Source organism: Microtus pennsylvanicus, chromosome 13 (assembly GCF_037038515.1).
Source record: "Microtus pennsylvanicus isolate mMicPen1 chromosome 13, mMicPen1.hap1, whole genome shotgun sequence".
Classification (NCBI taxonomy): domain Eukaryota; kingdom Metazoa; phylum Chordata; class Mammalia; order Rodentia; family Cricetidae; genus Microtus; species Microtus pennsylvanicus.
In genome coordinates this window covers 42,998,541-43,022,829 of record NC_134591.1, presented here as the reverse complement: position 1 = coordinate 43,022,829, position 24,289 = coordinate 42,998,541, and the positions used below count along the sequence as shown (strand labels likewise).

Genomic DNA, 24,289 nt, shown 5'->3' with positions numbered 1-24,289 from the left:
CCTTCCTTCTTTTTCCTTTTTGAGGTATGATTTCTTTGTGTAACAGCTCTGGTTGTCCTGGAACTAGCTCTGTGGAGCAGGCTGACCTTGAACTCTTAGAGATTCACCTGCCTCTGCCTCCCAAGTGCTGAGATTAAAGACATGAGCCGCCACCACCTAGCTGGTATTCTCTATTTCTATGAAGTAAAATTCGCATGACATTCTTTTATAAAGCTACAAATGACCTGAACGGCAGCATCATGAAGCACAGGGGTAAGGGCTGCCTCCCTTCACTGGTGAGGTTTCATGGATCTTCCATGAGTGATACTAAAGCTGTTTGCTGGACATGCAGATCAATGAGCAAACTCGAGCTGGATTTAATAAGGAAACAGTTCTGCTTTCTGCAGTTCCATTAAAAGCCTCATGGAAATCAAGGTAATATAGAATTTCAGCTCTTAAATTAACAGAGCTACCAGGAATTGTCTTTTGTTTTGTTTTCTTGGTGGTGTTGGGGATGGAACCCAGGGTCTCCTGCATTTGAGGCAGCAGCTCTAACCCTGAGCTGCACACTCGGTATGCAGTCTTGTATTACAACGGTGTGCAGTGTCACTGGCGTACTGTGAAGAACACAGCTGTGCCCGAGGGCTGGGACATCTAAAGTTATCAAAAATCCCTTCCCTTTGGTTTACATATAGGACTTTGTTGCAACCACTAGATCAGAACACACCTGTGTCATTTACAGTGCAATCAGGGAATGGGGTGATGGCTGTGCTCACTCAAGTGTACACTCATGGTAACTTGGGGGTCACTGTTTTTGACTGGACACCTGAATCACTCCAAAGAAGAAATCGAGCTCTCGGTTCAGAAGGAACCTTAGGGAGAGAGAGCTTCTCCACCCCTCCATGACCACCCCTAAGTCTACACACAGTGTAATGTTCTTGAGTGTCCTCATCAAGTTCTGTGCCTTTAAACCTGTCAAAAGAATGAGGGTTATTTAGCTTTCTCTTTTGTGCTGTCTGGGTCACACCGGAGCTGGCATTGTCACGGTTCGTAGTTTCAATGACATCAGCTCTTAAGTACATGGTCACAGTATTCACAGTGGCAAAGGCAAACCCAGTACCACCTTAATGCAAATTGGAGAGTGAACTGCAGTAGCAGGGAGAGAGGGGCCGTGCCCTGGTGCCACAGCCCTTAGGAAAACACAGCCTGAGTGATGCCTATCGGCATCCACAGGCTGGGAAAATACAACGACGGTGACTGCAGGTGACAGATGATCTAAGCCGTGTCCATCTGACTCAACCACAGTGGTTTCCACCATGCAGTGGGCCTTTGTGTGGTACTCCTTCCACTCAACCGTCAACACTCACCACTCATGTTATGACACAGGACTTATTCCCTGGGGTATCTCAGCATACAGAGCTTTTACTACTAATATCTAGATGGATGGATCACAACAACCCCAGTGAGGAGCAGAAGGCTAGTGGGTGGGAGGGAGGCCTGTATAATAGAGACTTCCCTATATTTATTCAACACATGGCCCTGGCTAAGGAAACAGGCCAAAGAGCATGACCTCTGGAGGGCTGCTGGGGAGATGGAATGTATTCAGTACCTAGTGTTGGTGGCACAGCCCAGGAGGAGGGCACGTGCTTACTGTGCACAAGGCCCTGGACTTGTTCCTCATCAACAAACAGACAGACAAATGTGTGCTGTCTTCAGTGCAGGGCAGCCCATACATGGAAATCGGACACCTGAGGTGATTCCTGTATTATCTTGGGCACTGGGCAGGGCACCCCAGAACCCACACTAGACCAGCTCATCTCCTCCTTCCAGAGGCGAGTGGGATGATGACCTAGCTGTATAGCAGTCCCATATAGCATGCTTAGGGAACGTGGCACTGGGGACAGGCACACGAGAAGCAGGGCAGGTGGAATTCTGGATGAGAAGACCCAGAGTAGAGGCAAGCAGCTGCCATGTTGGCTCTGACATGGGGGAGGCGGGTCCCCAGGACACACCTCAGGTTTCCCCCTCAGCTATAATGCTCAAGAGACAGGGAAGATGGGAGAGAGGAACTCCAAGGTGGCACAGCCAGTCAGGAGAATGGGGACTAAGTCAGAGCGCCCTGCAGCCTGGTGCTTTCCCTTGCCAGAATCCTCACACCTGACCAGAGGCTGAACCCTGGCCCCTCCCCATCACCACTAGTGATAAGATGAGGACTGACTTGCCCAAGAGGTAATCACTTTTCTGATGGTTTATTTTATTCATCTTTGGTAACAAATGGCTGAAATCAATTACACTTGCTTTCCCCTCAGCTGATGAAGTTAATTATGATTTGTTATGGTATCTGGTATGGAAATGAGCAGAAAGCAGACTCACGTTGGACCGGCTGCCTCCAGGCGGCACAGGATTAATCATTGTGTAGATGTTGTCACTGGAATTTGTTGAATCTGTAGAATAGTGGAAACCGTATAGTTGAAGTGATTAATTCATTTCTTAATTAAAACAAACTCGTGGCACTTGAACTCATTCTTTGGTATTTTATCACCTAAAATTTCTTCTAAGTATCACCATCTTCTGGGTAATTTGTATTTAATGAAGATTCACCAAGTTTTTAATCACAGAAAATTCAACTGTGAAAACCAGTCAACCACAAACCCAAGAATTTCAGGGTATCTGGGCAGCAGGGCAGGGACAGCACAGGGGACTTCAGATCCGTTCCACAGGCTTAGCAAGAACACAAGGACATACCTGTGCTCTCTCTCAGCTCCACCCAGGGAAAGAAAATGCAGCAAGTTACCCAGAACCACTCTGCTAGGCTGAGGGGTAGGAAGGAGACAGGGATGGGGCTGGGGACGTATTAACATACGGAGTGGGTTAATGTGACCCAGTCTGAATGTAGGTCACGCCGCTCATCAATGCTGCAGAGGGGGAGCTGGAGCGGGAGCCGGCTGTGGCTGCAGTCAGCTCCACCCCTGCAGCTGAGCAGATTTCCTTTATAGGGAGCTGGAAGGGGAGGCTCCGGCCACTCCCCACCCAGCCAGGAAAGTCTCCTCAGGAAATAAGTTAGCAATGCTCTCTCAGGAGCAGAAATTCTCCCTCTATTTTGGGCTGGGTAGGGGATGTGTGCTGCACTCCTTCCGGCTGACTGCAATGCTATTCTTAGCGAGTAGACAGATAATTGTGACTGTGTGTATGTGCATGTGTGCACCTGCCCTCGTGTGCACATGCCCTCTCCAGATAAAAGAAACAGGGAAAGGAGATCTCTTACACAGAGGACCAGAAAGAAGCCTAGAGATCTGGAACTTCATGGGGAATGTGTGTGTGCCTGGGTCATCTAGGGTAAAGAAACCTTGTTGTTTCTGACCTTGGCTCAGCCTTGGCCTTGTTCTTCACTAAGCAGTGTAAAGGAGCGCAAGGTGGGTCACCCAACAGAGGCCACACCATGGGTTGGTGATGTCAAAGGGCTCAGGGCCCTTAAATCCCATCCCTAGGTGTCTGCCTGACAGAGGATACACTGCTCAGAAAGCAGTGGCTGAAAGACCGGCTCTGCAACAGAGCCCTCAGGCCACGGCACCCCACTCCCACTGGGCTTTTCTTTCCCCTCAAGGTATCTTACCCGCAGGACTAGGCATGATGGGGGTTCCTGGAGGGCCGCCACCACCAGGGGGTCCCTGAGATGAGATAAAAGCTGTCATCAGTAACCTGTGGTGATAAGAGCTTGGGAGGCTGCTATGCTACCTACCAGTGCCCAGGCAAGCCTGGCACCTTCCAGGGCTGAGCATGTGTCTCTTGCACTCAGAACTGGAGCATGCAAGTCTAAAGGAAGCTGGACTTCCACACCCTCCTCTCAAGTCAAGAGGCACCAGTGGAGGGTGAACACATAGTTACTAGTGAAAGCCAGAGGCACTATGGGAGTAATCTGCTGAGCAGCCGCTCAGAAGGAGACCCCTCCTGGGTCAGCTCTGGAGAAATTTGGACCACTCCGGGCCTGTATAAATACCTAAACACTGATAGCAAAAGCCCTGGCAATTTGGATCTTGGGCTCTCCTGCCAGGCAGTAGTTGGTCATTGGCACTGGGTAGTCAAAACCCGCAGCTGCACTTACCACATAGGTACCGGGTGAGGAGGAGGAGTACGGGATCTGGAAAGAAGATTGAAGAGCCATGTATTGGAGCTGCCTTCCCTGGCAGACAAGTACTGTGTCCTTTCACTTCCAAACCCACTCTTATGAGAGGCATGGGGCCCCAGTGAATTAGTAACCCGGTAAGTTTCCGGAAGCGGTCTGAGACAGGAGTGGGGCCACAAGGCAGTGGTCCTGGGGATTGGCCTTGTTTTCCAATAGGACAGGACGGTTCCAGGAGACCTTCCTTTTGGGAGGGTGGGAGAGAGCAACACCCACACCCACCCCTCTTCCCAGCTTGTCTGCACTGAGCCCTCAATCATCTGCCTCAGTGTTAAAACCAAATCCTCTTCCCTCAACAAATGATGCACCTGAAGCCCAGGCTCTCGGCTGATACCCATGAGCTTCTGCAGGGCAGGACCACCTTCGAGGATCCCAGCACACTGCCCAAGGGCTCCACCCACAGGTGCCTTCTTCTCAGAGGCATAAGGTGGAATCCCCCTGTACTTCTCCATCCTGACACCTTCCTGGAGACAGAATTTACCCTGTGCCCAGAACCTCTTCCTGCATAACGGTGCCCCACCAGACCTGGATACTCACTGAGTTAGCACTGTTGGGATTGGGCCAGGGTCTGCCAGCTCCTGGGCCCCTGAGAGAAGGAGAGATGGAAACAATCAAAGTGATGCTAGAGACTCTACAGATGGAGCCAGCAGGGGCAGAGGAGCTGGCTGACATCAGCGCAGAAGTCCCAGAGGCCACCTGACTCCGGGGTGGTGACAGGTAGCCCCATGGCTGGAGACTCACACACTCCTTCACACTTTATGTAAAACTTGTAAATTACATATTTATAAAATGATATATAAAGTCTTTCTGCTTTTCCCTAGAAAGACAGGCCACAGATTCTCATACAAGCACTAGAGATGAGGGGTTAAATCTTAGATCAGCCATTGAAGCTGTGCAAGCCTGAGGAAGTCATTCTACCTCTCTGTGCCTCAGTGACGTCACAGGCGGGGAATAACCACGCCTTGCAGGTGTAGCCTGGAGATAATGAATATGCCCAACAGTGCACCTGGCACACGACACTGTGTAAGGCAGAGTTTTCATCCTAAGGATGAGGAAACTGAGGTCCTGAGAGGCACCAGTGACTCTTAGGAGTCTTCTGGGGTTCCAACATGAGTGGGGAGGCCATAGGCCCTGAGGCACTGGCCAGGGCCTTTTTGCCTTACATGTTAATCCCAGGCATGGCGGGGCCGAGGGAGTTGGGTGGTGGTCTCATGCCGCTGCCGTAATTCTGCAACGATAACCAAGGGTCAGTCTATGAGAAGGAGAAGGGGAACCGGGGAGGGGAGACAAACACAGAATATAAGTGAGAGGGTTAGTCTGTGAAGACAACCTGATGAGAAAAAAAATCATATATTCTTTCAGAAAGGATGGGGATCAAGTGACAGGGACCACAATGACAATAAGCCAGCACAGAGGGACAGTCACGACAGTCAATGCGTTTTCAGGGGGCGGGGGGGGGGGGGGTTTCCAACATGTTATTCCCTAAAAAGGGTTTGCTCAGTAAGCTGCTGTCTGCCCCTTCCCACAGCTCAGCAGGTAGAAGGGCTGACTTGGTACCAGGTCCACCGCTGATTGGTGACAGGGGCCACATGGACTCTGAGGGAGAAGACAACAGAGGACCCCAGCCACCATTCCACTAACCTCAAGATACTCAACACTCTTCCCCCACATGACCATCCCTCCCATCCTGCTAGACTCTAAGGGCCTTCTTACATCAGGACACTGTCTCCATGGCTACACCCTAACTCTACAACCCAAGGTGTTCAATGGCTGACACAGAAACTGCCAGAGAAGAGAACAACCTGCACCGACTATACGCTTGGGCACCGCCCCTGCCGGACATCTAGGAGAAGTAGGCTGGCGGGATGCCGACGGCAGAGCCCTCCAGTGCAAACCCTATTGCTGTGCACACACCCTCTTACCGAGACTGCTCTGTCCTCGGGTGCACACACCCTCTTACCGAGTCTGCTCTGTCCTCGGAATAATACTCTGAAGCTAGTTCCCCTTACAAACGAAGAGGCTGGAGGGCTAAGAGTGAGCGGCTGGCCAGAATCAGCTAGCAAATGGCAGGCCAGGTTCTCACCCATAAGCCTCCTGGATCTCTCCCAAAACCTCTGATAGAAGGAGGCAAAGCCAGGGGACAGTGTTGGGTCAGACAAGCATAGAGGTTAACACTGGGCTGAAAACAGGTCTTCCCAAAGGACTGTCTCCCAAACGTCACGACGGAGGAGCCTGTCTTCTGCTCGGTCACCCACTGAGGTTGTGAGTAAGGAAGATACAGACACTGATACCCAGATGCCTGGCAAGGAGTGGGGTTTACAGGGAGGGCAGGCTGCAGCCAGTTTACACAGAGCCTCACTCCCCGGACCTGCGCTGGGCAGATATCCTGCACGGTATGCGGAGTCCACAGGCAACTGCATAAATGACAGATCTTACTACGGAGGACAAAGCTGTGACGTGTGTCTTATGTGCACGTGGATGCTCAGCAGCCATGGCGGCTCCCCCGGAGATTATGAAGTGAGGCACCGAAGGGGCAGAATGGCTGCATGCTAAGCCAGAACAGCGGCCTGTGCCAGGCTCTGCCAGGACCACAGCCCTGCTTTGTCTACAAAACAGCAACAAGGAGCTCAGGTGCCTCTAGCTTTACAGGGAGCCATGCTGATTGCCAAGTGATGGGGTCTGAGGTGTCTGTAGAGTCAAAGGGTGAGACGACAGCAGCTGACCCACCATTACCCTTCATGTGGCTGTGGAATGTTTCTACCCCTATTCTACCCCTCACAGGAAGCTAGCGCACTATGGTCTGTGAGAATTGGTCTATGAGAAAGATCTTCCAGGTGCCAGAGCTACACACCTGCTTTTCTCCCCAGAAAAGACAAGTTCATGCTCCAGGAATAACCGAGGCCAGGATGTTACTACAGCACAAAGCTTGGGCCAAAAGAAGGCTATTCAGATAGACATGCAGCATACTGCCTATGGTGGTTCGAGAGAAAATGGCCCTCAAAGGGAGTAGCACTATTAGGGGGTGTGGCCTTGCTGGAGGAAGTGTGTTACTGCAGCACAGGCTTTGAGGTTTCTTTTTCTCAAGCTTCCCTCATTGTGACTGTCAATCAACTTTGCATTGCCTGCAAGAGGTAGCACTCAGCTCCAACAAGCTGCTATGCTCCCCTTCATGACGATAATAGACTGAACCCCTGAAACTATAAGCGAGCCACCCTCAATTAAATGTTTTCTTTATAAGAGTTGCTGTGGTCATGATGTCTCTCCCCAGCAATAGAAACCCCAAGACACTGCCCCATATGGGAGAGGGAGAGGATTCCAAGCCTACCCAGCTTGCTAACAAGGCGGCACCCTGCACTGAGCTATGGCAAGTCTTCCTCCTACAGGGGCACATCCCAAAGGGTCACTCCATACCTCCCACTTCCCAGGTGATAATCTAGAGGCTCAGAAAGGCCAGACACTTGCCCACCGAGTAAGGAATGACCAGAAGCTGAGCTGAAACCTGGCTTGGAGACTAAGTCCACATGGGGCTGGAAGATCAGTATCTAGGTTCTGGAGCTGCTGGAGATGACTAGGCACTAAACAGGAGCTGACCATCTACCCTCCTCAGCACAGCTCCATAGTGACGGGGAGGACACGGGCACAAGGCCTCCCTCCCTTCCTGGCTCCTAGCTGGTGCACAGCAGCACCTGTCCCACAGCTCTGCTGGACTAGTGTGATGTGGGAGACATGACTGGTGACTCTCTGTAGCTCCCTCAGGGGGCGACTTTCGCCTGTCAAATGCACTATCAAATGCACTCTTGTTAGATTCATCTGCAGAGGAACCTGGAGCTATGCAGGCAGTTTTCTGGGTAGTAGGGGGAGGGGAGGGAGAGGCAGACCTAATCTGCTTTAAGCCAGGGTACCTAGCAAGAGGAGGCTCCCCAGCCTCACTCCCTCTTACTTAGCTGGGGTGCTCTGCACAAGATTAAGTTGCCCTTCTGAAGCTCTGAGCGTGAGTCAGCCTTGGGTCTGGGGCCCCAGGAGATTCAGTTTTTCCAGGTGTCACAGGACTGTCCCTGGAGAATCAAGAATATGCTCTGTCTGAACTTGTTAAAACACAGACGAACTAGGATTGCGGTATGAGTCTAGCTCTGGCCGGAACATCGGAACTGCTACGGTAGTAGCCTGGAGTTGGCTGGTGCCCTGGAGTCTCCAAGGGTCTTAAACCTGTTTTACCACGTGTGACCAAAACCCTGAAAGACAGAGCTTTGTCTAACAACTCACTCTCCAGATCTCGGACAATAGGGCACTCACTATCTCACGTTAACATATGTGATTTTGAGATGGAACTGGATTAGGTTGAAGTACTGCCTCTTTCCAGATGGTAATTTTGCATGCTAAAAACCATCATGGGCCCTGGAAGAAAAGGACTGGAAGATGCCTGTCTGCTCATTCCTTTGAGCTGAGATAGGATACATGATCAAAAGCTACTCTACCTGGTATTGAAACCTATAAAATAGCCCCGACTATGCTATATCGGTTTCCCATCTCCTTCTGAAAATTCTCGAGGGGTCACTGGCCAAATGCATTCTGATCCTTCACTCGGGATTATACAAGGTGTCCTACCTCTATGTCTAGCCTCAGCACAGCTCATACAGTGGTGCTCAATTATGCTGCCGGACCCTGATGGCCCAGGTCAGAAGGCAGAGTGCAGAAAGATAGCAGTGTTCATGGCCACTCTTGCCCTGCCTCACACGGTGTCAAACTCCTGACTCTGGAGAGAGTAGTTTCTCCCAGTACTAAGTTTATGGCCAGTCTCTCTTATCCATTACCGTGCCTGGGCAGTAGCCTCAGCGGCCAGGGAATAAGAAAAGTACCAGGGGAAGAAAGAGAGTCCGCCCTCTCTAGTTCAAAGCCTTGACAGGTGGTGGTTTGAAAGAGAAAGGTCCCCTAGGTTCATGTTTGAATGTGTGGTTCTCAGTTAGTGGAACTATTTGGAAGGACTAGGAGATGTGGCCTTGTTGGAGTAGGAACATCTTGTTGAGAAGGTGTTGCACAGCAAGGGCACACACCAGGATCAGTCTCTCTGTCTCTCTCTCTGCCTGTAACCTGCAGATCAGATGTGAGCTATCAGCTACTGCTCTAGTATCATACTTGCCTGCCCACCTCCAGACTCACCACCATGATGACATGGACTAACCCTCTGAAACTGTAAGCCAGCCCTAAGTAAATGCTTGCCTTTTTACGTTGCCTTGATCATGATGTTTCTTCACAATAATAGAACAGTAACTAAGACAGGGTCCAAAATGTCTCTGATATATCCTAGATGACCCTGGCCTAACACTAAATCAACATCATGGCTTCATGTAAGTTGGTATGGGGATTCCGGGCTGCTCAAGAGAGATTTGGTTTGGGGATTTATTATTACACACTACCCAGCATGCTCTAGGCATGAACAAAGGACCTTTAGGCCTGCACACTGACGTGGCCAGGCAAGAGGTCAATGGATCTCAGACTCTGGGACCCTGTCTCTTCGTGAAAGTGTGCTAGACTTACACGGTGTGACACTCTGGAGCCAGGAAAGAGAAACTTCTGGAATAGTTTGTGGGCATCCTGGGTGCTGAATTCTCATTCTTACTCTAGGTCTGCAAGGTTTCTGTTAAGGCAGGTTCTCATGTAGCCCAGGCTAGCCTCGAACTCACTGTGGAGTTGGGACTGACACCTCCATGTGCTGGGATCACACCCAGGCCCCGTGCATGCCAGGCAGGCTCTCTACCAGCTGAGCGACATCTCCAGCTCTTTTTTCAATTTTACATTTTGTGATGCTGGGGATGGAACCAAGGGCCACATGCACGCTAGGCAACAGCTCTGCCACTGAGATACACACAGCCTCTACCCTCACTCAACCTCACTATTAGGCCTAATAAGCTGTGAATGACTTTGCTGGGAAAAGAAAATGAACCTAATCAAATCTCAACAACTAAAGTCATGAACGCTGGCTTTAAGTTCTGTTTGTGTTTTGTTTTCCTACCTGGCATGGCCTGGAAATTGCTATGTCCTCAGACAGGGTCTCACTATGTAGCACTGGCTGGCCAGGAACTCAGAGAGCTCCAGCTGCCTCGGCCTCCTGTCCTGAGGGATTAAAGATGTGCACCACTATCCCCAGCAGTTTCAAGTTCTTAAAGTTAGAAAACATAAATGCTTCTTCGTGGGGGCTACCGAGGCCCAGGGAACACACTGAGCATTGAGTTCTTTCAGCACCCTATAGAGTGGACACCTTATTCATCCTAGAGATGTGGTTGTTGATCCTCTCAGAGTCCCCACAGGGAAAACAAGATCTCACCTTGCACCAGTCAGAGTCTGTAACACACTGAAAAGCCAACACCACTGTCAATTCCTTAACAGCAGTGAATACCACACAGCTCAGGCCAAGGGGACAGAGACCCATTTCTGACTCTGGAGAAGATGGCTGTGCTTTCAAATCTTGCTTCTGTTTTGTGCAAGGGCAGACCTGTAGGTTTTTAAACTGTGCTTTCTCAATAATGGAGCCCACTGGTCAACAGCAAGATGCAGCAGTAGCCTGGGGGCGGGCCCATTCCCTGAAAACATGGACTGAGACCCTCATTTGACAGGTGGAAAAACTGTACACTGGGGTCCAGAGAAGTCTAAGTAAGTAACCCAAGGACATCGCTGCTCACTTGACTTGTTCTACCACTAAAGCACAAGGTGGTCCTGTTGCCCGTTTAAGTCTACTCTACTCAGGGTGGGAAGTGGCTTTGGATTTCTGAAGATCTCATTTCATAGCTTGTGACACTTCCCCTGGATGGGTCTGCCACCCAGGTGGCTCCCTGGCTGTGCCCTGTGCTCAGGTTCTCTGGGGTTATCAGGTCTGCCCACTGTCTACCCAGAGGCTATTCCCACCCAGCATCTCACAGTCCCCTGAATGTGCCCTTCCTGTCAACTGAGAGCCAGAAATGTGGGAGACTGACAGACTGTGGAAGAAGGAGAGAAAGCGGGTGCACACAGATGGCAGGGGAGACGGATGGACAGATAAGCAGGGAGCTGGTTACCTGTGGGCCAGGCCCCATGGGCCCCATGCCTCGGGGAGGGTTCATTCTCTGCATTGATCCTCCCATGTTGGGGTGACCTGTGTAAGAAAACAGATGAGCCACGGGCTGTCAGGAGTACAGCAAAGAGAAGCCCTCCCAGTGCCCCAGCCACCTACCCTCCCGCCTTCTCTACCTTGTTGTCGTGTGGGATCCATAGAATTGGGCAGCAATGGCTGTGTCCCAGGAACTCCTCCTGGAGGCTGAGGGAAACAGGAGACACGGCTTGAGTCACTCTTCTAGAGTTTTTTGTTGGGGGGCGGGGGGAGAAAACATCTGCATGCCCTACCCTGCTCTCCACCTGGCCTTCCCGAGACTATCTCTGAGAGCTAGGTGGAGTCCCCCAGCTCTGGAAAGCAGGGCAGACAGTTGTTCTTGTGAGCATTAGTCAAAACTTTAGGATGAGGAAAGGATAAAGTGGGGAGCTAGGCTCTCCATCTGAACCTGCACATCTGCAGTCTGGTAACAGCAAGCTGTGGATTCCTGCCACCCTCATCCAAGGGGCAGCACATGAACCCCAGGGGCTGCAGTTAAGTCCAATCCTACCTCCCTTTCGCTTCATAGATGGAATTCATCTTAAGCACACCTCCAAATCACAAGGACTCAGAGGAAGCCACTGGTTAAAACTATCACTACAAAGAGGCCGTTAAGGGCGAACCAGGTGGAATTAACTGGAGTCCAGAACTCTAACGGCTTGAGCCGGAGTCAGTAGAGTCACCCAGGCCTCCCAGCCTCCATCTGCTCCCACCCTAGAGGCGGCAAAGCAGCTAGCAGTAGAGAAGAGGTTGCTGAAGGATGGTCTGCTCTGAGAACAGACTAAAAGTCATTTACTTAGGAAAAAGTTATTCTAGCTACAATCTGAAAAACGAGAGCAGCAGAGGGTGGGCCAAGAGTCCTATGGGACCTTTTAGGCCCCATAGAAGAGCTTTGGTTTCTCTAAGAAAAGCCTTGGTGATAGAGGGCCACCTCTATCTCTGGTTGAAGGTGTCAATGCCTGTGGAGGCTGGGCCATGACTGTCCCCAGCCTTGGCTGCTACTGTAGGCCAACTGAGCAGAGCTCTGCTGACTAACAGGGAATGCCAAGCAGGCTCAAACAAGGAGGCGAGAGAGGGACAGACCCACCCCCCTTCTCCCTGCTTTTCCAGCTTCAGAACAGGAGCATGAGGCCAGGGCAAGGGGCTTTCTGAGAGCCCTCCAACCCCTCTGGCTAGGCTGCATCTCGGGGTCACAAAATGCTAGAGTCACCCGCTGTTTCTGATTGCCTGGGGAGCTGGTGAGGTTGGGTCCCTGCACCCAAATTTAGCTGCCCTCCTCTTTCCCCTCAAGTTCCTGAATTGTGACTCACCTGGCTGGTTTGTGTCCGCCCATCTGGACTGTTGGTTTTTAACAGAGATTGGGGATTCAGGGCCTCCTAGATGCCCAGAACAGGCACACCCCATCTATCCTGTCCAGAGAGCTGTAACAGTAGCTGCCTTATGTACAGTAGTCCTCCATAGCTTCTAAACCTGCTACATGCCAGGCGTTTTAGCTGGGATATAGGTTAAGGGGTTTGGGATCCTCGGTGGGGCATCTGAAACAGGGGTAAGACCATCTGGGCTTTTCTTCAGGGGAGGGAGGATGTGTGATTGACTGCCAAGGATAGCAGGTCTCACACTAGAAGGCTAAGGCCTGCATACCTGAGAAGGAAATAGAGTCTTGTAGGTGGGGGTCACAATCTTGCTGTGTGTAGCCTGCAGAGGCCCACGGGGGACAGAAATGCCCTTGGAGGTAAGCTTGCTCTTCTATAGCCCTGGCCTTGGAAAAGTCACTCCTCCCTCCCTCCATACCCAAGAAGTCCGTTTTACTAAAAAACCTGCGTTTCTCAATTCCTTTTGTCTAAATTTACCTCCTTTGTGTTGGAGAAAACAGGAAACAAAGGACTTTGGGAGAGGAAAATAGCAAATTGGAAATATACGCCAAAGAGCTTCCTCCACAGTCCCCATATCATGTCATTTGGGCTTCCTCACAGCACCCCAGAGAGTGCCAATATAGGTGACTAAACTCCTGGCTCTGAGTGTGCTGGGACTGCTGTCAGATTTTTTTTTTTGCTAAGTCATTGCAAGAATTCTGGGGAAAAAAAAAACCCACAAAGAGAAATCTCTCCGGTGCCTCCATCATGCGGGATCGGCCTGTCCATCTCAGTAGCGACATCTGGACTTCTTCAGCAATCCACCCTAATGGGCTAGTCCAAGGAAGGCCAGCCTACCCCAAACTGCTAACCCTGAAAGACCAGAGGAAGGTCTGGGCCGAAAAGCCCTCTTTGTAAGCAGGTACTTTCTAAATTATATGATCAACTCCTTCCTTATTTATTTAGGGGAAACAGGCAGACTGCTGAAAATCTCACAAACAGCCTGCTCCCTCGGCAGCCGGGCTCCTGACCTAAGCACTCCTACAGGACATTTGCCCTCTAATAGCAGAACTGTGTTTGCCGGTCTTGGCAATTCTCAAAAGCTTCCAATGCACATTATCGCTGACTTCATTAAGGAAGAAGACCCTCTTCCAAGAAGGGGCTGGAAGGGAGGTTAGGGTCACTGCCACTGTTTCCTGAAGAGCTGAGTCCCTGCTATCCCATCAGCTGCCGCTCTCTAAACACAGTTAAATGCTGACCCTGGGGCAGGTTTAATCCCCACCTTAAAACCTAATACGCCACCCTGAGCCTCGCACCTCACTTCTGACCTGAGTCCAGGTCTATCTAGGCTCAAGGATGGCTGCGAGGGGAGAGAAAACGAGAAAATGTACTGTACCTGGTTTCCCATTCTGATCGGGGGCCTGGGGCCGCCTGCATATCGCGGTGACATAAAAGGCTGTAATTATAGGGAATTAGTTCAATGACAGCCTGAACTACTAAACAGCGACAAACACAAATGCTTTGCACTCTGCAAAGTCCAGTTTGTTACAACTAGTGCTCGTTTAAGCTCTCTCTAGTCCGGTAGCCTCTTCCTTCCGGGCAAAACTTCCCTTGGGCAGAGGAACAAAAGATCCACACAACACAACACACGTCTCCCAACCTGCACTGGCTTGCAGGAATCTATAGTCTGGGCGGAGGGGCAGCAGCTGGGACCTCACACAGGATGCAGAATAGCTAAATCAACGCAGGGTAAAGGAGACCACCTCTGCTCTCCACGAGGGCAAATAAAACAAGAAAAAGGAGGGAGACGTCACATCTTCAGGTCTGCAGACAAAGCAGGACACACACACACAAGCGCGCACACAAGCACACACAGAGAAACCATCAATGGGGAGGAGTGGGAAGGTAGTAGCAAGGACTTATGGGAAAACATGATGAAAAAAAACCAAAACAGTAAAGGACAGCGGGCTCCCTAACTTAAAGCGGGGAAATGGGCAGCAAAGCTTTCTCAGCAGCGAGTGCACAAAGAAAAGGCCAGGGATGCAGCCTTGGTTACAAACAAATGGTTGACCGAACTCAAAATCAAACAAAAGTGAGAGGAAAAAACAAAAACATAAAGGCCACTAGCAAGGTCACAGAAATATTTTTGTTTCTTTTCTCTTGGTTTCATATCCAAACTGGGTGGGACGTCCAAGAAATGAAGACTGTCTTTAGAAAAATATATATATTTAAATTAAACTTGTCAATTATGACTGGAAGGCAATGCTGGAGCATACTTTGATTTTTGTTTTTCCTCTGCGGCTCTCTCCTTCCTCCTGCCCCGCGCCCCCCGGCTGGTGGGCCGGTGAGCCACAGTGCGTTTACCTGACTGTGGGGTCCCATCATGCTGCTGGGATTGTGAGGTGGAGGCTGTGCGTGCGGCGAGGGCTGTGACCCCGGAGGACCCTGTGAGGCCAGACAGTAGAGGCAGGTTATAGATCACAGCACATGGAGAAGCGCAGAAGAAGCTTAAAAGAACAAAAATTAAACCAAAACGCAGAGTGGCGGCGGGCGTGCGGGTGGTGGGCTGTGGCTGGCAGGAGGTGGCGGAGCGCTGCTTGGGTCCTGGTTCAATGGCGAACAACGGCGGGCAGGCGGGAAGGAGGGAGGCTGACCAGTACATTCACAGGGGATTTGGAAAAAACGAAAAAATAAAACAAAGCACCTTCATCAAAGCACACAGGAGTGAGGGCCGGACACAGGCTACCGCTGAACAGAGTTTGCCATGTTAAATACGCTGGTTGACTCAGACAATGGCATAGACAGGGCCCCTGGACCCAGACGCAAAGCCTGCAAGTACCACTTTCAGAAGACAGAGGAGGAATTGGGTAACATCCCTGCCCTCAAGGAGCTCACAGTCTGAGAGACAGAGAACAGGCAATTATGGGTGGAAGCTGGACAGACGGAATGACGGCTGAACATGGACAGAAGCAGAGGAGCGGGTGGTGCTAGGTTCTAAGCCAGCGGGAATACAAAGTCGCCAGGGCTGTGTGCTTCATGAATTCACCTACAGCTCAGAATAGCTCTGTATGGTGGTGTCTCTCCTTTCAACGTTTACAAAGGAGGAAATCATGTCCCAAGAAATGAAAAGACGAGGTCACAGCCACATAACCTCTAAGTGGCAGAGTCAGGCTGAGAGCCAAGTGACACCGGCAGGATTATCACTGGTGGGTGGTTTAGGAGGGCACACTTTCCACACCAAGTGATGGTGGGCTGCCTGGTGTTCCCAGCTAGTTCCAAACTGACCCAAAGCTCTGGACTCTCTACCAACATAAGATGAATTCACCTAACCCACAGAGTTGGTCAAACTACGGGTTGTAACCTATAAGTGAGTGCTGATATCAATATAGTAAGTACAAACGCTAATTCACAGCAAAAACAAAAGGAATAAAGAAAAAGTATCAGAATCTTACACATCACAGGGAGCACATCTCTTTAGAACTTCTACTGTACACGAGAAAGTGCGTACACATGTTGTGTGCGTGCATGTGTTCACGTACATACATGCGCATGTGCAGGAGACAATGCCATACAAGTTTCCCATTGTGGGACCCTGGATTCGGGATAGGGGCACGAGTAACACACCCCGGTGCACTCTCCTCCACCATGACTGTCCCTTAGTATTGGAAGTGATTCTGGAGGAAAGCTCCAGATATTCATGAAGGATAAGAAAAGCTACTTTTTTCAAAGGAAAAGCGACAAGTTAGCACAGTGATTGGTTCCATCCTTAGTCGCTCTGCCCACTGAGGGGCCCATGCAGAGCTGGGAAGGAGGTGGGAGTGGAGGTGAGGTAGAGACCACAAAGAGGTGTATGAAACTAGAGGCAAGAGCTGTCCAGCAGCTGAGGGCACCACTGGGGACAGACCTAGAGCCTCTTGGCTAAGCGAGGGGCTGTGCACTTCCGGAAAGCTTGGAGGAGCAGATGTTCCCCTACCTGCCACGCTACTAATTTCAACAAGTGTGTGTCTTTCTAGCGGCTGCCAGCAACGGCATGGTTTGTTACCATGAGCAATTTTCTTAATTAACAGACATTAATTAGCCATTTAGCAATTTTGCAAGCATTTGTTTAGCGGCTTTCCTAAACATGAATACCACTGTGATAATGGCACTGATTAGAGGGTCCCCTAATTAACAGTACAGGGAAGGAAAATTGAAATCACATAAATTAAAAAGGGAGGGGAAGTTAATGAAGGCGGGACATATTTGCACCTGCAAGTCTTTTGTACCACAAAACTTGGGTGTAATGTAAACAAAACAAGATAATTTGAAGCCAACCCCCAAAAAAAAGAAAATGAAAAAGAACGGAGGAAGAGAGCTTAAGGGTAAGGTCCAGCTGCCAAGAGGGGGCAAAGGCTTGTCTGCTGGTCCCCCAGCTCTTAGCAGCAGGGAGTGCCTCCTCCCTAACAGCCCTGCCTCCCTCCCTGGTCACATACGTACATACGTGTGTTTGCAGAGCAAGCAGACTGTTTGCAAGCCGCTCACACCTGTGTGCCCACTGAGCAGGCGTGGTTCCCAGTGGCTACATTACTTTCTGAGTACAGGAAACAACTTGAAGCACCTACAGGTGCTCACCTTGGGACCTCACAGGATGGCAGTCTTAAGGCTCAGTGCTCAATCCCAGGCCTGAAGCCGGGCTGGTGGCAGCAGGCTAGATCTTCACAAGAGGGACCATGGGGTACAGAAGGCAAGGTGGGTTCTGAACAAGTGGAGATTGCAAGTTTGTCACCAAACAGACACACCACAGAACAAGGCTGTCGGCAAGGCCCTGGCATATGGGGACAGGGAAGGAAAGGGCTGCTAGGGATCACCCGGAGAGAACACCCATGGCAACCTCAATTTGGATGACACCAAAGTCATCTCCCTGAGGGGACACATCACCTCCCTGACTGTCAGCCATGACCTGCAGCTTTATAAACTTCCAGGTACAGCCCCTGGCCTTTCCCAGACCCTGCTGTATGGGTCACGCAGGTTCTCTGGACCCCTACCATCTATCCTCAGCTTGGACATGTTTCACCATTCTGTGTAACTGCAGCATCACAGAAGAAAGCCCACATAGCTTGCCACAGCCTCAGGACCAAAGTGACATCGTGTTCTGAGAAGTCATTGCTGCCTCCGTGAGGAGGTGAGGGCTCGACTGTCAGATCATCAGGTCACAAACAAGTGGAGCCATGGTCCCTTCCAATCGGCATTTTCAGAGAGCTGTCAGTTAGAGAAAGCGGACTCAATGGTCTTTCCAATTTGTTCTGCATGGGCAAGAAACCACAAAGGAACAAACCGACAAGCAGAGCCCTCGCTGGAGGTTTCTGACCTCTGCTGAGATGGGAGGCGGTGGCTCCCAAACATCCCCAGAGAATGAACAAGTGAGCTGGGTGGAATGAGGGAAGAAGGGTGTCCCAGTCATCAGTTTCCCAGGCAGGACAAGTTCCCCACTGGCTTTCTTGGAGTTCAGCTGCTGGAGACTTTTTAAAGAACCTTTCTAAAACAGCTTTGTCGAGAAGCCTGGCTGGCCAAGTACCATGCTCTCGAGGATGCTGGGAGTTTTCTGCCACACAACATTAGGGTGGGTCAGAATGGAGAGCCCAGCTCCAGTAATCACTTGCTTGTAGATTGCCCTAAACTAACAGACTGCCACCTCTTTCCCTCATGTCCTTCATTTATAGGGAAGGAACACAGACTGGGGATGGGAACCATCTAAGACTAACAGGAACTATGTATCTGCTGAGCTAAGCTTTGTAACTCATTCACCAGGGCTCTCTTTGTGACACACTATGTCCCCATCTACATCTATTTTTAAAGAAACAGGGCTTGGAGAGGGAAACTGGGTTCGAATTCTAGCTCTGTCACTGGCTGCTCTTGTCCTGTCGTTGATGAGCAGAACCAATCCTGACGACACAGGGGAGAGTGGGCTTTGCCTGCACCAGCTCACTTACTCCATCGCTCTGCAATGGAAGGGAACAAAGCTCAGGAAGGCGAATGTACTCGTTAGCACTGTAGCTATACGTCGGGGAGGGATCTGGAGGAGTCCACCATCCCTCAAGCCTGTGAGCAGCGTATCTGTGTTCAGAAGAACCCAGTGACAGAAAGGGCTGAGAGATGGCAAAACAACTAGGGCCCTATAGTGTGATACCCAGCTCCCTCTTGATGCCCAGAAAGGTAAAGTGAGGCACAGAATGGCTACAGAATATGGATCTGCTCTATGAGACCCGGGGAGCTGGGAAGGGAACTATAGTCCTGCAGTAGGTCAGACTTATCTACTGCCTCACTGTATGAAGTGCTGACAGGGGACCACATGAAGGGCAATTCCAGTTCTGAATTTTGGAAAATGTGAGAAATATACCTATGTTCTGTGTGGCCTTCATACTGCCCCGACCCTGTTAATGGATTTGCCCTTCCCTTGCAGAAGGCTCTAGACTGCTGCCTTCAGACATCTGAACCCCCCATACCTCCTTTTCATTCTTTCTCCTGTGATGTCAGCATTTAGTAGTATTACTTCCAGCAGGTTGTGAGAGCCACTTAGGCGAGGCCTGGGAGGCTCTGTTACAGTGTGATCGAGGCAAGTGGTTGGTCATTTCACAGAATCTTACAGCCGGGATGCCGATGGTTTAGTGAAAAGGCCTTTATGGGCATCGGCGTGGTAGGGAGCCCCACTCCTACAGCTGGAAGATCGGAGGTCTTTGCAGAAAAGCATTTCACAGCAGACAGCAGGAACCCCTCCCGCCACATTCTGGCTAGGCCCCGTGCTGAAGGATGGAGAGATGCACCAGAATGTGATGGGGAAATCCCCAAGCATATGTGGTGACTTCAATTCCCTAAGATCCCTGAGCCCCGGGCCTCCTGAATAGAAATGGAACCATCTACAAAGACACTGCAGCACTGCGGCTCAGCTCACAATGGGCTCTTAGGCATTCTTGTCTCTGGCAGGGAAAATAGCAGTTTGGCCAGCAGGTTCTGGCCTGTGTCAGGGTATCCTGCCACGACTGTCCACAGCCTGAAGAAAGTCATACAGCATCCCACAAGCCTCCATCAATATCCTGCTTGTCAGGTGGTGGTAGGTACAGAGCTCTAGGGCAATAGCGATTGCTATTCGCCCATTAGGATATCTAGGGCTGGGCTTGTGTGGTTGAGGCAACCACACAGCTATATCAAAGATCAAGGGGCCTCAAAAAGCTCTGGGTGATACCTCTAGTGCCTTTGGGCTTGAGGAACTTAAGATATCTATATATAGATATATTACATATTTATATATAAATGATTAAATAAAACTCAAAATATACTTATTTTTAAAGATCAATTATGTGCTCCTTTCTCAAATGCCACCTACACTCTCCTAGGAGCACCTGCACACTCTTTGAAGGAGCAGGCATAAGGTTAAGGCTATGGCACCAGGGCTAGAGCCATGGCCTGTGGTCCAGGCCCTTGATTGCTCATCATCCAGGTTCTTTGTTCATACCCAGTCCCAAGGGCTAGGACAGTGCTTTGTAAGGATGGTGTCAGTATCATCTGGGCCAAATCTGACTTTTGTCCTTATAGGTCAATGGAAAGGGGACTTAAAGATGTAGTTTCAAAGGGTAAAGTAGAGTCCATGACATCCCCAGTCCTAACTCTGTGGACTCTCAGCTTTACTGATCATCAGTGGAGTATGAAGATCTTGTGGTACTGGTGCATGTTGCTGCAGATGATGGAATATAAAATTAGGATGATTATACACAGAGCAAAAGCACTTCGCAGACAACTTTGTTCCTTGGACACAAATATGTGCAGAAGAGGCTGCAAGATGTGCCCCTGAGTCACCTGCGCATGTCAGCTTCACCCTTCACCCCCCTGGAACTAAAGGCTGGCATGGAGAATGGCAAGTCAACCCTATAGGTGCTCACTGGAGATGTTACTTCTTCATTTCAATCTGCATGAACCGACCTGGCACAGTTTAGAGAGCTGTCTTTTTGTGTCCCCTGGAAAAGGCTTTGTTTATTTAATGGTGAGCATACTGGGGAGTACAGATTCTAAGGCAGAGAACTGTGAATATCTGTGACTATGCCCAGTGTGAGTCTGTTCACACAGCAGGACCCTCTGGAAGCTGAGTTAGGAGTCTGACCCATCAGGTGGGATTGCTGGATGCCCAATGAATGAGCTCACAGCACGATTCACTGTGGTCACAGGACAGAAGGATGGGGACGTCCCCAGTCAGGAGAGAAAAGGAATGCACACTGAGCATTTTCACTCTGGGGAAACGTCAGAGAATCGGCAGAGGCACACTGTTTTCTACCTGAACTAAGTAAAGCTGGCAGCACTCCCTTCTTCCCAGTCCTTCTCTCTGAGAAGTCAGGACAGCATTGGGCAAAAGGAGAGATGACTCATGGTGTATGTGATTCTCAAATGGGCCCTCTAAGACACATAGAACACTTGAGAAAAGATCTCAACACGTATGTAGCACGCTTGCCCATGAGTCAGTAGATGATGATGCTCTGGTATTTGTTGTTATTGTTGTCTGAGACAGGGTTTTCTGCGTAGCCCTGGCTGTCCTGGAACTCCGCAGTCCAGGATGGCCTCGAACTCGGAGATCTATCTGCCTGCTTCTGCCTCCCAAGTGCTGAAATTAAAGGAATGTGCCACGGTGCTTAGATACATGAAGGCTTCTAAAACAAAGAAGGAACAGAAGTTCTTCTTACTCCAGCCCTTACAGTGACTATGCTGGTACCCCTATGGGAAGGGAAATTGCGCTTACTGTTTTTAGGCGGAGAAAGGGGCCAGCCATGCCCTAGCCATGAAGGCACAGACTGAGACTCAGACTCAGCCCTATGCCACACTGCGTAGTTCAGGTGGAGGCTGGGGTGAGTCAGGGCACAGACCCCAATGGCACAGCTACTAGGCCAGACTACAGTAAGCTCAGAGAGAAGTCTGGCCTGCCGGTTCTTTATAAAGTTCTACTGGGACATAGTCATATTCATCTGCACACTGGGCACTGCTCCCTCTGTGCTCCGGTGGGAGAGCTGAGAAGTCACAGCATAGCTTACAAAGTCTTGGGCATTTGCTAGCTGGCCCATCAGAGAAATGGTCTACAGCTCACTGAATGAGATGATGGCTCTCAAGGCTGATGAGGGAAAACTGGGCCTTTATTAATTTGCAAGGAAAAATATAATACTATATACACCTTATGATTTTAATTTTTGATTTTGATTTTACATCTCCCTTAAGGAAAGAAAAACCAGCTATTCACAAAGGAGAACACGAAGTCAGGCATGGCTGCACATGCCCTTGGGAGGTGAAGGCAGGAGGGGTCAAGGGTCCACTGAGAGCCTCAGCCACACAGTGAGCTTGAAGTGGGGGGAGGAGACGACAAACCAGTGACATGAAGGCATTAGCAGAGAGCTGAGATCTATCCCACAGGAGAAAGCCGGAACGAATGCAAGCCAGGGATCGGCAAATTCTCTCTTCACTGACCACATCACCATTCACCAGTCTGGTTTGTTTGACTTTTGGTTCCAATCAACTGCAGTTCATCACCACAGCATAAAAGCCAGCACCAGGGGCTGGTAGGTAAAGGCACTGCCGAGCTTGATGACCTGAGCTTGATCCCTGGACCCACCAGGTGGAAGAAGGAGACTGACTCAGAAGCTGACCTTGATCTCCATGTCCGCATCCCTCCCCCATCCCCAGAGGTCTCCTGGGTGATGTTCTCATTTACTTCATCCCTGCCACAGGGCTGGGTGGGCTTCCCTTGTCTGGGACATGAGCACCTGAGTTCTTTCGGCAGGTTCAGACTGCTTGGCCCTTTTCCTAAGGACTGGGGTTCCTGGAGAAGTCTCTGAGTTCATCAGGCTTAGTCATCAATGCATGGGTTGGGAAGGGGCAAAAAGGAGAGGTGATTTGGGGAGACCTTAGGGTCTCCCTTCTGGACACTGTGTGCCTGTTAACTGTGTAACTGGCCACCTTTTGGGGGGACAAAGGAAAAACATCCAGTATTCAGACTAATGGGCAGGATCACAGCATGCTGCAGCCAGTCCGTCTGACGACCAGGTGCCACCCCTGTGCCATGTGTATGCTAAGCCCTTTTCTCTGAAGCTGAAGGCGGTGGAGAACCCAAAGTGTAACTATGACCAAAGCAGCATCAGACACAGAAATCAAGTGCAGGAGGTATCTAGCCAAGCAGGGATCATGACAGAATGACAGAGGCAGAACCTTAAAGGATATAACTGTGCCCTGGACAGTCTGGGCTGGGCCCAGAGGATGGAGTCCAGGCAGCCTCGGTCCAGGAAAAGGTGTGCTTACACAAAGATGGGGACCTGGGTCTGGGCCTGAAGAATTTTAACCTATGGTAGTAGTTACTATAAGGAAGTCACTATCAGCTGGGTGGATCTCTGTGAGTTTGAGACCAGAGTTCTAGGATAGGCTCTAAAGCTACAGAGAAACCCTGTCTTGAAAAACCAGAAATGAAAGTCATCTTTCCCCAAGATGTTTCTCTCTTTCTTTCTCAAGTCAGGATTCAGGAGTTATGGCCATGGGGAAAACCGTGAGCTAACAGCTGTCCAGGGTGCTAATTCTCATCACTTGTCAACAACACAGGGAAGGAGGAAAGCCATTATATTCTCACTGTGAGTGAACTCTGTGGCCTTGCGGGGATCTGCCACGGCACTGACCAGGTGAAGGCTCCCGGAGGCGGGTCTAGCAGGGTCCAGATGGCAGACCTTCTTTCTCTGACGTCTATTCACTGTGAAGTAACGTGTTCTGGGGATATGCAGGAAGTAGAGATGGACTTGGATAGTAAACTACATTGGTTCCTCGGGACACTGGGAGAATATTCCTACTTTGCCAGAGCAATCTGTTTCCCGCCCCTTAAAAACTGCCATTTTCTCTGAAAACTACTATGCAGTCGGCTCCTGCCAGCCAGCCTCCACCCTGCCTGCCAGCACCCGGGCTCTGCTGTTAGACACAACAGCACAGTGAAGGTGAGGTGCATGCTAAAAAGGCACGGCCTCATCTACCAAGAGAATCCTGCTCTCCTTGAAGCCCTCCGGACTCACTTGTGCACACAGCTCTTCCAAGCTACCACTGCAGAGCTCAACAGACAATTCACGATTGCAAGTGGGGAATGGGGCGCTGAAATACCCAGAATTCAGCCTCCACCACCCACCAAACAGCAGACATCAAAGAATAGACCTGGAGGCCAAAGATTTGTATTTTGCTCCCACAGCTCCCTTAGTAGCTGTGTGGTTTCTTTTCCTCCCCTGGACATGCTGGGATGAACTGGGATTCTTTTCTCAATTAAAGGTTTCAGATGCCTGGTCCATTGTCACATGGGCAACACCCATGATCCCTGAGGAGTTTGGCAGAAGCATAAGGAGTAGCTCTGGAGTAATGAAGAAGCCAGGGTTGTGGCAGGAACCTGGCCCGTGCGCCCTCCAAAGATCCTGATGTGACTGTAAGACAATCAAGAGTCTACAGCTTTCAGATCACTGCCAGCAGTCAGCAATTGCCGACAGGCTGCTGCTCCCATGTGAAGCTGTCAACTCATGATCCTGCCCACCTCCTAGAATTCTTCAGGAACCCTTTCTTCTTCCTTACTCTCCACTCAGGAATCCCACTTGATAGGCTCTCCAATGGCAGGGACATGCCAGCCTGGAA

At 50.3% G+C, this 24,289-nt stretch overlaps 1 protein-coding gene across 4 annotated transcripts in view; it reads right to left on the bottom strand.

Annotated features, from left to right (window-relative positions):
* Window positions 1–24,289, bottom strand: part of Ssbp3 (single stranded DNA binding protein 3) — a 140,310-nt gene that overhangs the window by 5,706 nt on the left and 110,315 nt on the right. Inside the window, exons 6-14 of one of the 4 annotated variants that reach the window (XM_075947148.1) lie at window positions 14,996–15,076; window positions 14,028–14,087; window positions 11,381–11,447; window positions 11,209–11,285; window positions 5,323–5,411; window positions 4,697–4,745; window positions 4,082–4,117; window positions 3,593–3,647; window positions 2,353–2,423 (exon numbers count right to left, since the gene is read on the bottom strand). In XM_075947148.1, the coding sequence (XP_075803263.1) occupies window positions 2,353–2,423; window positions 3,593–3,647; window positions 4,082–4,117; window positions 4,697–4,745; window positions 5,323–5,411; window positions 11,209–11,285; window positions 11,381–11,447; window positions 14,028–14,087; window positions 14,996–15,076 (585 nt within the window). The remainder of the gene's footprint in view (window positions 1–2,352; window positions 2,424–3,592; window positions 3,648–4,081; window positions 4,118–4,696; window positions 4,746–5,322; window positions 5,412–11,208; window positions 11,286–11,380; window positions 11,448–14,027; window positions 14,088–14,995; window positions 15,077–24,289) is intronic. The other 3 variants (XM_075947145.1, XM_075947147.1, XM_075947146.1) reach the window with 3 other exon arrangements.